The 17,598-nt window shown below is 40.4% G+C and overlaps 1 protein-coding gene across 4 annotated transcripts in view; it reads left to right on the top strand.

Annotated features, from left to right (window-relative positions):
* The window catches only part of tbc1d4 (TBC1 domain family, member 4), a 284,961-nt gene that overhangs the window by 141,520 nt on the left and 125,843 nt on the right, over positions 1 to 17,598 (top strand). For all 4 annotated transcript variants that reach the window (XM_043691389.1, XM_043691388.1, XM_043691390.1 and 1 more), the window contains exons 3-5: positions 781 to 870; positions 4,610 to 4,714; positions 14,649 to 14,781. In XM_043691389.1, coding sequence (XP_043547324.1) covers positions 781 to 870; positions 4,610 to 4,714; positions 14,649 to 14,781 — 328 coding nt within the window. The remainder of the gene's footprint in view (positions 1 to 780; positions 871 to 4,609; positions 4,715 to 14,648; positions 14,782 to 17,598) is intronic.

The raw sequence follows: 17,598 nt of genomic DNA, 5'->3' as shown, positions 1-17,598 counted from the left end.
AGTCCACTGCAAATCAGCCTTCAGGTCTCATAGATTCAAACAGCACAGAAGGCGAGTCAGCTCCATCGCATCCATGTCAATTTTTGACAGACTCAATCCATTTAGTCCAACTCACACTGATCTAACCTTATTGTCCTGCAAGATTTTCCTTTTCACCCTTTTCTAATTCCTTTTAGAAAGATACATCTGAACCTAATTCCACCATTCTTTCAGGCTTTAATTTGCTGTGTAGAGCGAGTCCTCCTTATTTTACCCATGAGTTTCCTGCCCGATCCCTTAAAAGTGGCCTCAATTACTGACCCTCCAGTAGCAATGGTTTCCTCCTTTTTGGGAAAGTGCCTGAAAGTCAGCTGTGGCTCAGTTGGTCGTGCTTCTGTCTCTGACTCAGAAGGCTTTGTTTCACTGCAGCACTTGCAAACATAGTCAGAAGTACTGCACCACAATGAAAATGTGCCAGCAAAGGAAAATAAAGACACAAATGAGAAAAACAAAAAGAAAACGATCACAATTCAGTGAAAACTATATGTTTTATGCTGACATTTTAAACGGAAGAGGATCAAAAGTTGGCGATGGGTGTCTCTCAGTACGTTTCTCACAAAGTCTTCATCCATCAAGCACATGGTTGTCACGGGGCAGAGCTGTAAATGTAAATATCTCTGGGCAGTGTCATAAGCTCACAACACAGCGATGATCTTGTGGTTCTGTGGGTTTACTGAATGAAACTCAGGCTATTTGTTTTATTCCTAAGGGAATCATTGCTGTGTTTTCTTTCCTTTGTAGGTCGGTCGGTTTGAAATTAACCTCATTAGTCCTGATACCAAAACGGTTGTACTTGAAAAGAATTTCAAAAATATTTCCTCATGTTCTCAGGTTTGTATTTATCTGGCTTTTCTCATCACTTTTTATTTAATTCCTGTTATTGATAGAATTATCGCCCTTCCATAGGAAGGATGTCGTGAAACTCGAGAGGGTGCAAAAAAGATTTACAAGTATGTTATTGGGATTTCAGCTGTACGGAGAGGATGAATAGGCTGGGGCTGTTTTCCCTGGAGCTATGGAGACTGAATGGTGACCTTATAGAGGTTTACAAAATTGTGGGGGGCATGACTAGGGTAAATAGACAAGGTCATTTTCTTAGGGTGGGGGAGCCCAAAACTAGAGGGTGTACATTAAAGGTTAAAGGGGACAGATTTAAAAAGGACCTGCTGGGTATCATTTTCACACAGTGAATGGTGCGTGTTTAGAGCCAGCTCCCAGAGGAAGTGGTGGAGGTGGGATATGATGACAACATTTAAAAGGCATCTGATATGAATAAAATATGGGCCAAATGCTGGCAAATAGGACTAGGTCAGATTGGAGTGTCTGGTCAATATGAACGATTTGGGCAGAACGGTCTGTTTCTGTGCTGTATGACTCCAATTGAACATTTTCCACAATTGTCATAGTTTTAAAACCAGAATGCATTAAACTAGTACTATGTTTCAGTCTTCTCTTTCATATTAGTCTTGAGATTTTCAGTTCAGCAACACTCTGTTATTAGTTATTTTACGTTTTATTTAGAGTCACAGTCAAACAGTCATAGAGATGTACAGCATGGAAACAGAGCTTTCAGTCCAACCCGTTCATGCCGACCAGATATCCCAACCCAATCTAGTCCCACTTGCTAGCACCCGGCCCTATCCCTCCAAACCCTTCCTATTCATATAGCCATACAGATGCTCCAGCACTTCCTCTGTAGCTCATTCCATACACATACCACTTCTGCGTGAAAAAGTTGCCCCTTAGGTCCCTTTTATATCTTTCCCCCTCACCCTAAACCAATGCCCTGTCGTTCTGGACTCCCCCGACCCAGGGAAAATACCTTGTCTATTTAGCCTATCCATGCTCCTCATGATCTTATCAACCTCTATAAGGTCATCCCTTAGCCTCTGACACTCCAGGGAAAACAGCTCCAGCCTATTCAGCCTCTCCCTATAGCACAAATCCTCCAACCTTGGCAACATCCTTGTAAATCTTATCTGAACCCTTTTATGTTTAACAACATCCTTCCAATAGAAGGAGACCAGAATTGTATGTAATATTCCAAAACTGGCCTAACCAATGTCCTGTACAGCCACAATATGACCTCCCAACTGCTCTACTCGATGCTGTGACCAATAAAGGATAGCATACCAAACACCTTCTTCACAATCCTATCTACCTGCGACTCTACTTTCAAGAAACTATGAACCTGCCCTCCAAAGTCTCTTTGTTCAGCAACGTTCCCTAAGACCTTACCATTAAGTGTATAAATCATGCTCTGATTTGCTCTTCCAAAATGCAGCACCTAGTATTTATCTGAATTAAACTCCATCTGGCACTCCTCAGCCCATTGGCCCATCTGACCAAGATCCCGTTGTACTCTGAGGTAACTTCTTCGCTGTTCACTACACCTCCAATTTTGGGGTCATCTCCAAACTTTAAAGATTTGATTTAAAAAAAGCACATCTGTTTTCCTGATCTCCATGGCAAGGTGTAATCTTGTTTGCTGAATGGATACAGATGATGGTCTATTGCTCAACCTTTCTTCTCAGTATTGTCTCTGAAATGACATTAATCATATATTCCAGAAACCTGTTTGGTGTAGAATAGAACTGAAGTGAACTTTCACACACCTATAAAGACTTATTTATACAACTATGGATTAGAAACAAGCACCTCCTAATCCAGCAGCCATACTTTCTGTCTGTGCTTATTTACAAAGGCATTCGTAACTCCCAAGTTAGCATCTCCACTACCCACCAATACATAAATACATTGACATTCCTTGATCAGGAAATTGGCAGGGGACACTGAAGAGCCTCCAATTTCTCGGAAAGATAATTTGATAAGTCTCATAACCTGTTGGGGTTACTGACAGTCCAGAATTGTCCTGAAATCTTCATTGCTGTCAGCAACCCAGAATAACGAATAGATGAGCCATAAGAGGATATTAAAAACTTGTTCTGTGAACACTTTTGTTGTTTAGCTATAGAAATCGTGGCCACGGGAAAAATGTCAGTCAAGTGTCATAAAAGTCTCATGCATTGTCCTGGGTAGTGTGAACAGAGGTGAAGGAAGAGTTTATTTCGTCATGGAATACATTGAATAGCATCACTGGTGGGGCCAGCATTTATTGCCCATCACCCGTTGATGTTGAGAAGGTGGTGATGAGTTGCCTGTTTTAACCCTTGCAGTGTAGATAAATGCACAGAGCTGTTAGGAGAGGAATTCCATGATTTTGACCCAGCAACACTGAAGCAATGGCAGTTTAGTTCCAAGTCAGGATGGGGTGTGATTTGGAGGGGAACCTTGGCAAGTAGTGCTGCCCCATGCATCTGCTGCCCTTGATTTTCCTTCCGGATGATAGAGGTCACATGTTTGGAAGGTACTGTCGGAGGTGCCTTGACAAATTGACAAACTCACTTGACAAAGTTTGTCAACGCCTGCATCCTTTTACCGAGTTTGTCAAATGAATTTGTTAACTTGCCAAGGATGTTTCCAGGTTGAAATTGTCCATTGTATTGATGCAATGGGTATCAACTGAATCTTCTCAATCCAGTTTGTGCAAACTTGCTTGATCCAGCTGTATATTCTGTGTGAAAATTATTCGTAACTCGAGCTTGTCTCATTCTGTTCGATAATGGCCTCCCCCATGAGACCAATTGCTGTCAAAGTAATAAATTCCTCTGAAAAAGCCAAAGAAGACCTTGACAATTTGAAACGTTATAAACAATTCATGGACAAATTTAGTGTTCACAACTGTGCAGCATGAATTTGGTCAACCATATAGTGTTATTTTGTAAATATTTTCACATATATTGAATTAGTTACCTCTGGTTTTGCTTGAACCAGTCATTAAGATGAGAGATGTGCTTTTAGAGGAAACAGGAATACTTTTTTCCCCAAATCCACTATTACTAACAAGATCAGAAAGTGTTAGAAACGTTCAATAGGCCAGGCAGTGCAGGGAGAAACAGAGTTAATGTTTCAAAGCAATGACATTTCATTAGAATTGTAAAAAGCTTTAATCAAATACAGAGGTAGTATGGGTGGGGTAATAAAGCAGAACACCCATGATTAGCTGATTAACCATTTTTATTCTCTCTAGACCCATCTTTTCATTCCTTACTAATCACCAATTTCTCTCTCTGATCCCTCTTTTGTCTCTGTATTCACTTAAAATTCAATCTATTGCTCAGTGTTTCCAGTAGTGATGAAAGGGTATTGATCTGAAACATTAAATATGTTCCTCTGGTAGAATGCTTGAAGTGCTTGTTTTTGATGGCATAGACTCAGTGGACTGAAGGGCATTTTTCTGTTCTTTAGATCTCTAAGACTCTGTAAGATTCCACAGGTGCTAGCTGTACTGCTGAGTATTTCCACTATATTCTGTGTCTATTTCAGTTTTCCGAAATCTAAACAAGTTTGCATTTTCAAAGTGAATCAGGTATGTTGACAGTGTATAAGCATTTCCAATCCAACTATTAGTTAACCAACGATGGGGCCAAACAACAGACACTGTTAAGAGGAAAGCTTCCTTGCTGACTCCCTTGTGGCTAATTGACATCTTTTACCTGTATCATTTCAGGGTATTAAACATGTGGACCATTTTGGGTTCATTTGTCGAGAAAGTGTTGAACAGGGTCTGAATCAATACGTGTGCTACGTGTTTCAGTGTGCCAATGAATCACTGGTAAGTCCTTTCCTGTAATGTGGCAATTGTCCATCTAATTTCCAGAGTAAAGCTTTATCAGAATTTGGAACATAATATGCAAATAACATATCATTGAGCATAAAAGCTGCAGTTGTCACAAGCCCAGCCAATACCAGGACTGTTATGATCAGGTTCTCTTTAAGGTAAGATATATATAGCATGAATATGTTGGGAGTTTTCAGGCTATTGTATGGAACATGCATGAACCAATTCTAATTCTCCTCTGGCTGTTGTGGATGACCTATTGAGGCTTTGCAAAAGCAGCAGCTGATAAAGCTGTGTAACATGGAAACAGAATTAATGTTTCAAAGCAATGACATTTCATTAGATTTGTAAAAAGCTTTATGCAGGGCTTCCCAGACTGTGGGTTGTTACCCCAATGGGGACAAGGGACAAACAAGGCGTCATGAGCTCTGAGACAACAATGGCAGCTGTGGAGTGGAGATTAAGATTTGCCAGTCCTGGCTATGAGACCTCTTTAATAGTGCGTGATTGTGTTTGCTGGTAGGCACGTTCTAATGAAGTGAGCTCTGAGAATGGACCTCTGCTGCCATTAAGGCCTGTAAAATGCTGGGTGTTGGCTTTTTCAGTGTCTGTACGCTGTAGCAGCTTGAATGCCACCTCAGCTTAAAGGCCAGCATGTGCTCCATTAAGCACCCCCTCCATACGCACTACCACAACTCTGCACCCCACTACCCCACAAACTCCCTCCCCACCCCACTAACTTTCTAACACTCCACCAACCTGGCCACCAGTACAACTCTTTCCCACCACTACCGCAACCCTCTCCCAATTACAACAAACATCAGGATCAAACCAAGTGAAAAGGATTACAATGGGTCACACTGACAAATTGTTTGGCAAGCATTGGTATAAGGCACCCTTTAAGTAATTGTGATCTGTTTTCAGTTTATTTTGGAGGCGGATGTTGCAAGTGGTGTGCCCTCTTCCAGTCACAGGGAAGCTGTGCCATTCTGCAAGATTACCTTGAAGTGAGAAAGAAGGACATGATTCATGTGACATTTACCTCTTGGGAAAATGTCCTCTGTGTATTGTGGGTCTGTCAAATAAAGTTATACCGAACAAACAAAAAGATTGCTCCTTGCTGAGGTAGATAGCAATCATGGCAGAAATAAACAAACTTGCAAACAGTAGGGTGGCATGGTAGCTCAGTGGTTAGCACTGCTGCCTCACAGCACCAGGGTTCCAGGTTCAATTCTAGTCTCGGGCGACTGTATGTGTGGAATTTGCACATTCTCTCAGTGTCTGTGTGGGTTTCCTCCCATGATCCAAAGATGTGCAGGTCAGGTGAATTGACCATGCTAAATTGCCCATAGTTTTAGATGCATTACTCAGAGGGAAATGGGTCTGGGTGGGTTACTCTTCGGAGGATCGGTGTGGACTGGTTGGGCCGAAGGGCCTGTTTCCACACTGACGGGAATCTAATCTAAGCTAAAATAGTTGACCACATTTTTCAAATATTGAATTAAGCCCGCAGGACTCTGGATACTGCACATGGCAATGGAATCACACTACTTCAGCTATGGCTAACCAGCAACTTCAATTATAAACAGATACTCTTGTGAAATTTTATCTTCAAAACAGTGGTTAAAAGTTCCATGTAATAAAAACAAAATTTAGCTTCATCTAGAGATTTGGCCTGTACTCTTCATTTTGAGAGCCAAGAATCCAACGATGTTAGCTAATGGGCCAGGCTGTGCAATGCATTAGCTTGGTTTGGATGAGAGATTTATCTAATTTTGGATGTAAGACCAGAAAGACTGTGCAACTGCTATAGCTAAAACACAGGCAGCTTCTCACTGACAAAATAAGGTTTCTTATTAGCTATTTTGTTTACCATAGACTCTCGTGTTTAAATTGGCCTTTGGGGCCTTGAAAAATTCCTCTAAAAATCAGAATTGACTTAAGTTCTGAGGGTAAAAGTGAAATGCATGTGTCAGTATTGGCGTGGGTGGTTGCCATTTTGAAATGTAATCAGCATCCAACACAAAGAGTGGGTGTGTCTTAGTCTCCTGCACCTCTTTGTCATACAATGCATGTCACCTCCTTAATGCCTTGAACTCCAGTGATGCTAAGTAAAGTATATGTTTGTGAATTGCAAAATGGTGGCTGACCACCAATGCAAATATAACATTTCTTCTTTATTCAGATTGAATGCTTGAAGTAAATCAGTTTTAACATTATGGTCAAAATAAATACAGAATATTGAAAAATAAACAGTGAACTTACCCAGGATTTATAAAATAATGAACTGTAGAAAAGGACATTCAGACCATCGTGTCTATGCTGAGGTGGAGGGTCAATAAAGTAAATCAGTTTTAACATTATGGTCAAAATAAATACAGAATATTGAAAAATAAACAGTGAACTTACCAAGGATTTATAAAATAATGAACTGTAGAAAAGGACATTCAGAACATTGTGTCTATGCTGAGGTGGAGGGTCAATATGCTCAGTCCAACAATGGATTGTTGTTAGGAATGATTAAAAATCTTTTCTAATCTTTGAGATTCATTAGGAAAGTCAGTGCTGGAAACCTTGTGCATCCAAAACACACTGAAAAGGCTAGAGTCAATTTCAACATTGCACTCCCTGCCATGACAGGGAACTGCATGTTGCATGTTTTAGAAGTTGGTGCCCTGTATATTCCTCTTCAATGGTAAGCTGTATTGAGGTATTTCTGACGTTTGCACAGGAATTGCGGTGTAATGGTTGGACAATCTCAAATTTATTACCAGGCAGCAGGAAATATTGCAAGGCACAGATGGTTAGCACTGCTGCCTCACAGCGTCAGAGACCCGGGTTCAATTCCCGCCTCAGGCGACTGACTGTGTGGAGTTTGCACGTTCTCCCCTTGTCTGCGTGGGTTTCCTCCGGGTGCTCCGGTTTCCTCCCACAGTCCAAAAGATGTGCAGGTTAGGTGAATTGGCCATGCTAAATTGCCCGTTAGTGTTAGGTAAAGGGGTAAATGTAAGGGTATGGGTGGGTTGCGCTTCGGCGGGGCGGTGTGGACTTGTTGGGCCGAAGGGCCTGTTTCCACACTGTAAGTAATCTAATCTAATCTAGATGATATTGAATTCAGTTCTCATTACAGAGGTTAAGCTGTGTCATTCAGAGAAACAGAACAACAATGATGAAGCAAATACTATATTCAGGAATGAGGGCACATTGTCATAAGACATGTTATTGAGCTCCTTTGTTGAATATGACCACCATGTCTGTTAGATAGAATAGACATACATAGGTAGAAGAGACCGACAGATTGAGAATAGGTAAACACAGAAAATGGGACAATTGATTTATTGAAAAATCATCATATTTATTTTAATTACCTATACTAATGTTGTAAGTTAATTATTAAACAATTGTAAAGTATTGTACAGTTATGAAGAATTCAGTATACAAATAATTAAAATACACTTCAATATTTGGTTCTCCTTCAATCACAGAACAAAAATGAAAGGTCTGCTTGCAATGCAATTTGCATTACAGTCAAAACTACACAGGGAGTTCACACACAGCTCCAGTCAGCCTTTTTGGGGAATGAGGAGCCTGAAAATCAGTTCTACAAGGTCCAATATCTTCACCTATTGTTATATCACATTTCCAGTTGTAATACATCCAAAATATTGCATCACAGAAGGCTCCACAAAATAATGACAGTCTCAAATGGATTATTCAAGTTGAAAATCAAGTTGGATTTGACTAAATAGCTTCAAAATCTCAAATCTAAACCAACAGAGCTACAACAGATAAGCATGTAACCAGCGCAGTTATCACTTAGCCCACATTAGTATCCTTGTTAAAGTTATGTTCATAACCAGCATTGATGAAAGTTCCAATTTAAAGCTTCCATTTGTCTTCTTCATTCAGATTGAATGCTTGAAGTAAATCAGTTTTAACATTATGGTCACAATAAATACAGAATATTGAAAAATAAACAGTGAACTTACCAAGGATTTATAAAATAATGAACTGTAGAAAAGGCCATTCAGCCCATCATGTCTATCTTGATTGGTTTCAAGTGCTACCCAGTTATTCCCATAATGGTTGTCATTATATTTGGGCAGTGATCCCAGGATATTAAGTTTCCTGAGAAGTTCCATGGAGATAAATCACTCATTTAATGTTTGTTAAAGACAACTACTCAAATCTAATGAATGGAATATTTGTACAAGGACCAAAACAGGATTGCTTTCAAGGTAGTTCAAAATATTGAATAAATAAAGCAACACTGCCTATTAGCAGATGCCTTTTGTGTCTGAGCAATTAGAAATACAAACTAAATCAGTTGTCTGATGGTACAATATGATATTGGGGTGTTTATCATCTTTTGAAGAAATATGTGTTACCTACAATAATCACATGATGCATCATCCTATTTACACAGGCTCAAAGTTTCAGATAATAGGATTCAAGAGCTACCTCTGGAAACTGCCTTTTCGCTTTGACCGGAAGAGTGTTGGGTTTGTGATGATTGTAGAAAGTATGAATTTTAACAAGCATCAATCTGCCCATAATATAGAACAGAGCAACAGAAAGCAAAGAAATTGTGGAGGGTGGGGAAAAGAATAACGAAATGAATTATTTGCACCTTCAGCAACTGAGAGGAGGGAATAATGTTGCTGATTAAACAAATCTTGTCAAGTGATTAGTAGATAGTTGAACAAACATTTACAGCTGAGACTGTAATTTTCTATTATATAAGGAGGAACATGTTTTACTGAGCTAGGTGATTTATATTGTTTCTTTAATGTTTGCTTTAGTGTGGTGATAAGTGACCTTCGGTTGGGTTTATTCTACAATGTGACTGCAGAAACCATACTATAGTTTCCAGCTATGAACAACACCATTGAATATATACTTGTGTTCGGAATGCAAATAGCAGTAATGAATTAGTATGTTTACAAAGTGAACGGCATTGAATTTATGGAACTGAAACAGGTCATTTAACACAGCAATTCTATTCCGGGGGTGTTTGTCCTGCTCAAGGCCTTCCTGTCATTTTTTTTTCACCTAACCCTGACTGCTAATCTTTTGATTCCTAGTTCCCTCAAATAATAATCTAAATACCCTTTTCTGCTACCATCTTCATTATTACTCTCTGTTGTGGCAAGTTCCCCATTCTGATCACTTTCTCCTGAAGCCTTCCTTGGATTTTTTTACTCTGTACTGTGGATAGTTTTGGGCCCCTTATATAAAGAATGATATAACTGGCTTTGGAAGTAGTGCAGAGAAGGTTCACTCGGTTGATTCTGGGGAGGGAGAGATTTTCTCAAAAGGAGAGGTTGAGTAGGTTGTGCCTGTGTTCTTCAGTGTTTAGAAGAATGAGAGGAGACCATGTTGAAACACATAAATGTGAAGGAGATTTGACAGGGTAAATGCAAAAATGTTGTTTCGCTTTCTGTTAGAATCTGGGTCCAGAAGGCATAATGTCAGAGTAAGAGGTTGCACAATTACGACAGATAAAGAGAAATTTCTTCTCTCGGTGGGTCGTGATTCTATGGAATTCTTTCCTGCAAAGGACTGTTGATGCTGGCTGATTAACTATATTCAAGTCAGTCAAATTGCCGTAGTTCTACCAAACCAAAGGGGTGCTCTCTCAATAGAGAGAGACCACTGGTGGCCACCATACCTGAGGCAAAGGGAGAGATTGAAAAGGAGAGTCCTTCGTGGTAACCTCAACCAGTGCAGGAATGGAACCCATGCTGTAAGTATCACACTACTTTGCCAAGCAACTGTCCAGCCATCTGAGCTAAACCAGCCCCCAATATTTGACTATATATTGAGAGGGACGAACTTTTAATTGGGAGAAGAATCGAGGGTTACAAGGAAAAGGCAGGATTTGAGGATTATCAGATCAGCCGTGATTTCATTGAATGGCAGAGCAGACTTGATGGGCCCAGTGGCTTACATCTGCTCCTACATCTTATTGTCTTATTGTCTATCTTATATTCATCCAAAAATAAATATTTACAATGATTACTAAATAAATGTTTGGCATTTTCCCATACTTAAAAAATAAGTAATCAAATAAAACTGCATTTTAAAGGCTATATGAGTAATAAGGCAGTTGTCTATCGGAATTAGTACCACTTGCAGGCATGTGTTTTTATGTGTGTTCTTCCTTTATCCATCTTAATGCTTTTGCTGGATTAATGTTGAACTGTTTCTTCTCACCGTAGTCCTGTCACTGTGTCGTCACTGATCTATTTCAACTTAATGTACTTTATATGGGAGTCATCATTATATGATGATTACTTTCATATAAAGTACTCTAGGTTGAATGGCTCAGTTTAATAACCTGCCGATTTGCAGAAGTGCCAACCCTGGTTGCCATGGCAAAGTGACAAATGAGCTCTAAAACTAATGAAATCTATTCAAAGGGATGAGTGTGCAATATCCTCATTGTTTTTAATAATTCACAAATAAGCATAATTCACTTAAACACATTTTCTTCCCTGTTTTGATGCATGTTTAAACAGTGAATATTGATAATATCTTTATGGGTGATAGCTGAAAGACAAGAATCTGTGGAAAAATTGAAGTTAATGTATACGCTGTCATTGTTCTACCTATCATAGGAGTTAGTTGTTATAAATGATTTTTAAATTCCCACATAGCCGTAAGGTATCTGTGTAGATTGACAGGCGTGAGTCCAATGCCATCATCCATTGCCTTTAATTAAAGTCAAGATTCATTATAGCACAGAAAGAGACCAATTGACCCCTTGAGAAAATGCCAGCTCTCTCTAGACCAACCTAGTCCATTGCATTCTCCAATAGCTCTGCACATTCATTTCACTTGAGTGTCTATCCACTGTCCTTCTGAAATCATTGATCATGTCTACTTCCATTACCTTTGATTAAATAATATTGAAAACAAAATGATTCTATGTTCCGTTCTGCCACCTGATGTTACAAGTTGTCATCAAAAACTCCATTGGCCATGAATTAATTCACATCAAATCTCATTCAAATATGGACTAAAGAGGTGAGCTGGAAATAATGCCCTTGACATCAAGGCTGAATTTGACAAAGTGAGACATCAAGAAGCCTTAACAAAGTTAAAGTAGGTGGGAAAACTCTTTACATGTTGGAGTCATGTCTGACACAATGGAAGATGGTTGTTATTTTGGAGGTCAGTCATCTCAGCTCCAGGACTTCACTGAAGGAGTTTTTCAGGGTAGTGTCTGAGCCTGGTCAATCTTCAGCTGCTTCATCAGTGACCAAACATCCATCATTAGTTCTGAGGAAAGGTCACAGGATTCAAAATGTTAACTCTGCTTTCTCTAAACAGATGCTGTAGGTCTGACATTATCTGTGGAGAGAAAGCAGGGTTAACATTTCGAATCCTGTGACACTTCCTCAGAACTAATGATAGATAGATGGTCACTGATGAAGCAGATGAAGATTGACTAGTCTTGGACACCACTCTGAAAAACTCCTTCAGTCGAAGCCTAATTCCTTATGCCCGAAACGTTGATTCTTCTGCACCTCAGATGCTGCCTGACCTGCTATGCTTTTCCAGCAACACACTCCCGACTTCAGCTGACAAATTGCAAGTGATACAAATACCAAGCAATAACCCAACAAGGGACAATTTGTCAATTATCTCTTGACATTCAATAGGATCACCAAAGTTGAATCCAGCACTATCTACAACCATTGACCAGAATCTGAACTGGGCTGATCATATGAATATAGTAACTACAAGAACAAGTCAGAGGCTTGGAATCCTATAGCGATGAACTCAGCTCCATACAACCCCTTCACTAAAGCTTGCCCACTGTCTAAAAGGTGCACTTCAGGATTGTGATGGAATATTCTTCACTGACCTGGATGAGTGCAGCTCTAATAGCACTCGAGATACTTGATACCATGCAGGGAAAGCAGCCTGCTTAGTTGGCTCCACATCCATAATGTTCGCCACCACCAATGCTCAGTAGCAATGTGTACAATCTACAAGATGCACTGCAGATATTCACCCAGGCTCTTTAGACAGCATCTTCCACACCCATGACTATTTCCATCGAGAAAGACTAGGAAAGCAGATACATGGGAACACAACTGCCAAGGCCACTCACCATCCTGACCTGAAATTATATCACCATTCCTTCCATGTCACTGAGTCAAAATCCTGGAATTCTCTTCCTAACAGCGTTGCGGGAATATCTATAATAAATGGACTGTAGTGGTTGAAGAAGGCAGCTCACCACCACCATTTCAAGGGCAATTAGGCATGGACAATAAATGCAGGTGAAGCTAGAGAAAACAACATTCCCTTGATGTATAAAACAAAAAGAATTATCCAGCGTGTCCTTTCTTTATTATGCTGGCATTACCTTGATTTTAAAATTCTCGTTCTTGTTTGCAAGTTATCCCAGATCCTTGCTCCTCACAATCTGTGTAAACTCCTCTAAGCTAACAACACTCTTGATATATCTGTGCTCCTCCTGTCCGAGGAGATTCACTGGTTTGCCATTTATGGCTGTATGTTCAACTGCCCAGACTCTTGCCCCCTCTCCCCCCACCACCAACTTAAACCTGTCCACCTTCCCATCTCTCCATTTGCTGTTATGGCGGTCCTCAAGCCAACCTTTTCAACCAAGGTTTTGGTCATCTGACCTCATCTCCTTGTAGAGTCATCGAATGATAAAATATCTACAGCATGAAAGGAAGCCATTTAATCCAACGTGTGTATGTTGGCTGTCTGAAAGAGTTCTACTTCACTGCCTTTTCCTCAAAATTATGATTTTTTTTTCCTTTTCAGATAATGATCCAATTGCCTTTAAAAAGCTTCACTTGACCTGCCTCCACCAGACTCTAGGACCGTCCATTCTAGTTCTTACCCACTCGCTGTCTGAACATAATCTTCTTCATGATGCCCCTGTTTATTTCTTCAATTATCTTCAACTTATGCCAATTTGATTCTTCAAGCAAATGGAACAGTTTCCTCTGTCTCCTTTGTACAGGCATCTTATGATTTTGCGTACCTTTACCTCCTTTCAATCCTCTCTTGTCCAAATGCACCAGATCCATCTTCTCCATCTTTCTGAGATTTGTCACCTGTGGAACCAGTTTCATACACCTTTTCTGCAAACTCCCTAATATTCTTTCATCCTCTGTAAATTGTGGTGCCAAGGATTGGATGTAATATTGCAGTTGAGACTGAAACAGACTTTAAAAAATGGTGAAAATAGCTTCCATGATTTTGTATTCTGTATCTCTTTTGATAAAGCTGAGAATATTGGATTCCTTATTAACTGCTCTTTCAACAGCTCCTGTCAACTTTCACTGTTATGTGCATATATACACACAGTTCCCTTTTCTCCTGAATCCCCTTTTGCATTTTTACTCTATTATTTATAAAATGATTCATTCTGTATTTCCCAGCATTAACATTTCTGTGCCATACATTCCACAAATCTCTTGTTATCCTTTTGCAGTTTCATGCTATCCTCTTCATGGTCCTCTTCATAGTTTAATTACTTCCCAGTTTCATGTCATTCACAAATATTGAAGTTCTGTCCTGTGGGTCATTAATATATTATCAAAGAGAGCAAAGCTGTTTGCAGCATCCCTTAGGTACTACACTATAAATATGTCTCCAATTACGAAAAATAACTGTTCAGTGTCTTTATTTCCTGTCATTCAATGCATGTTACGAATGTCCCTTTTATTTAATGCATTTTAACTTTGCTCAGATGCGCTTCTGCAGACTTTTTGGAAGTCAGCAGAGAGTCAACTTTCATTCGGTACAGCTCCCGTAAAGCAGCTTGGAACATTTTATTATGTTTACGGTTTAGCAAAACTCATTATTTTTACAAGTTGCATGGTTGAACAGTAGGAAGCTATGTGCAGTGACTCATTTGAACTGTGCCCTTTGACAGGTGGATGAGGTCATGCTGACCTTGAAGCAGGCCTTCAGTACTGCTGCTGCCCTCCAGAACGCTAAGACTCAGATCAAACTGTGTGAGGCATGCCCCATGCATTACCTGCATAAACTCTGTGAACGGATTGAAGGTAAATAAGCTTAAAACCCAAGCCTACTGCAGTCCTATGGATCCTGAAGGTAACAAACAGCACAATAGAATATTCTCCAAAAGTCTAACCCGTAATGGATGAGGTTCTCCACTTTTTGCTCCTAATTTTTAGCCAGTTCCAAAATGGAGAAATCAGCTAGGGAAACTATTCTGCCTCTCTATTGATCACTGGCAATTCTGGCTTTCTCTTCAGAAGAGATAGTGGACAATAAATACTGGGTGGGTGAATCTCATTATGGGAGGAAAATAAAGTATGTGCTGCATTTTCCTTCATTATTGACTTGGTACTGTGCAATGTCAGGAAGATCCCAATGTGTTTCAGTGTCCAGTATGTCAAAGAGGTGGGGTTTCAATTTTAGTTCGGTCTCCTCCCTCCACCACTCATGCACAATAGATCACAGAGGGATGGATCACACTTGCCCAGCAGAATCATTTCCAATCTGTTTGGAAATATATGAAAATGTTTTCACCTGCCCCAGAAGCAGCCCAGTGCTCACATCTGCTGCTGGCTAAACCTCGCCGTGCTAGTGGTCCATTCTACTTCTCATCTCATAATCCAGTGGTAAACTTCCCAACATTGCTAAAAATTCCCAACCTGGATCTACCAAATCACTTGAGATGTTCCCAGTCTGGAAGGTCATGGTCAGCTAGTGAATGTATAGCATTGGGCATGTACTGCATTGTCCCTGGTGCCATTACTCATTGAGTCATGGATTAGATTAGCAATTAGAGTCATAGAGATATACAGCATGGAAACAGACCCTTTGGTCGAACTCATCCATGCCGACCAGATATCCTAACTTAATCTAGTCCCGTTTGCCAGCATTTGGCCCATATCACTGTTAACCTATCTTATTCACAATCCCATCCAAATGCCTTTTAAATGTTGTAATTGTACCAGCCTCCACCACTTCCCGGTCACCAGGGTGGGAACATTTAAAATCAGGGATGCTCAAGAGGCTTAACTTAGATTAGCACAAGTATCTTGGAGAGATATTAGGTTGGAGGAGATCACAGAGATAGAAAGAGCTGACATCTTGAAGGGGTTTGAAAGCAAGATAGGGCTTTTGAAATTAAGGTATTGCTTGAATCCAAAATATGTTAGCAAACAGGACGATAATAGCAGAATGAGACGTACATGGATTTGCCTGACTCCAGACCATTCAAGTAAAAATGACAATGAGCTCAACACTGAACTTTGGAACATCTCTGCACATTTCCTTCATCTGTGAATACCGACTCAGACGCTGCTTTCAATTGCTTAGCCAATTCTAATTTGACACAAGTTAGTTTTAGTCTGAAGTGATATTTGAAAACAAATCTGTTGAACGTTACTTTATTAAATATCTTTGGAATGCCCTTACACACATTAGTTGCATTAACTTCCTTAATCCTCCCCTTCATCAAAAAATTCAAGGTAATCAAACATTGCCATTAACAAATCTTGGTTGGCTCTCATTTATTAACCGATATTTTTCCAATTCATTTTGCGATTGATTATAATCTCAGCTGGTTTCTCCTTCATTGCACATTCTACATGTGGGTGGCATGGTGGCACAGTGGTTAGCACTGCTGCCTCACAGTGCCAGAGCCCCGGGTTCAATTCCCGCTTCAGGCGACTGACTGTGTGGAGTTTGCACGTTCTCCCCGTGTCTGCGTGGGTTTCCTCCGGGTGCTCCGGTTTCCTCCCACAGTCCAAAGATGTGCAGGTTAGGTGAATTGGCCATGCTAAATTGCCCGTAGTGTTAGGTAAGGGCAAATGTAGGGGTATGGGTGGGTCGTGCTTCGGCAGGTCGGTGTGGATTTGTTGGGCCGAAGGGCCTGTTTCCACACTGTAATGTAATCTGTAATCATTGACCGTAGTTATCAGGTTTATTATCCCCTTTGCATTTTTGTACGATGTCCAATCCTTCAGGTCTCTTTGGAATTCTGTGACCTGAACTTCTGTAGTTCCAACTCATCCTTCCAACGACCAACTACAGAGCATTCTTCTTTACCCAATTTCTACAGCACCAGCTCCTTTGCTACTGGATTGGTACTACCCTCTTCTTTAGAGAGGACAGATGTAAAGGACTCCTGTGGTACTTCAGCCTGCCTTCTGCCACCCCAGTAAGCTCCTCTTCATCACCAATCAACCCACACTTGCTTTACTAAGAAGCATCTATCAGTGACGCAAACTGTTTGGGTAATCTGGCTGATCCTGTTAAATATCTGACAGTGTGTGCAAGCACTTTCTTTTCACTGATCTTTTCGATTTTCTTTTAAATAAGTTTCGTGAAGGCTTCTAAATTCCCTTTCTACATTAATGGTGAGGGCATGGATATAGTATGTAGACAAGGTCTTGTCCCTGGGTGGGGGAGTCCAGAACAACAGGGCATAGTTTAGGGTGAGAGGGGAAAGATTTAAAAGGGACCTAATGAGCAACTTTTTCATGCAGAGCGTGCTGCGTGTATGGAATGAGCTGCTGGAGGAAGTGGTGGAGTTCAAAGTTTGTGCGAAGATTTGTAGCTCGGGTGCTCGTTGTTGTGGTTCTGTTCGCCGAGCTGGAAGTTTTTGTTGCAAACGTTTCCTCCCCTGGCTAGGCGACATCATCAGTGCTTGGGAGCCTCCTGCGAAGCGCTTACAAAGACAAAGTATTGCTGCTTGAATCACGTTTTATTTACAGGCCTGTTGACATTTTAAACAAAAGACTTGCATTGGTAGTGCACTCTTCTTGACCTCAAGATATCCCAAGGCACTTTAACAACCAATTCAAGAAGTGTAGTCACAAGTGAGGGAAAGGCAGTCAGTCTATGCA

This window comes from Chiloscyllium plagiosum, chromosome 6 (genome assembly GCF_004010195.1).
Source record: "Chiloscyllium plagiosum isolate BGI_BamShark_2017 chromosome 6, ASM401019v2, whole genome shotgun sequence".
Lineage (NCBI taxonomy): Eukaryota > Metazoa > Chordata > Chondrichthyes > Orectolobiformes > Hemiscylliidae > Chiloscyllium > Chiloscyllium plagiosum.
Note: the sequence above shows the minus strand (reverse complement) of the source record. Positions and strands in the feature narration are given on the sequence as shown.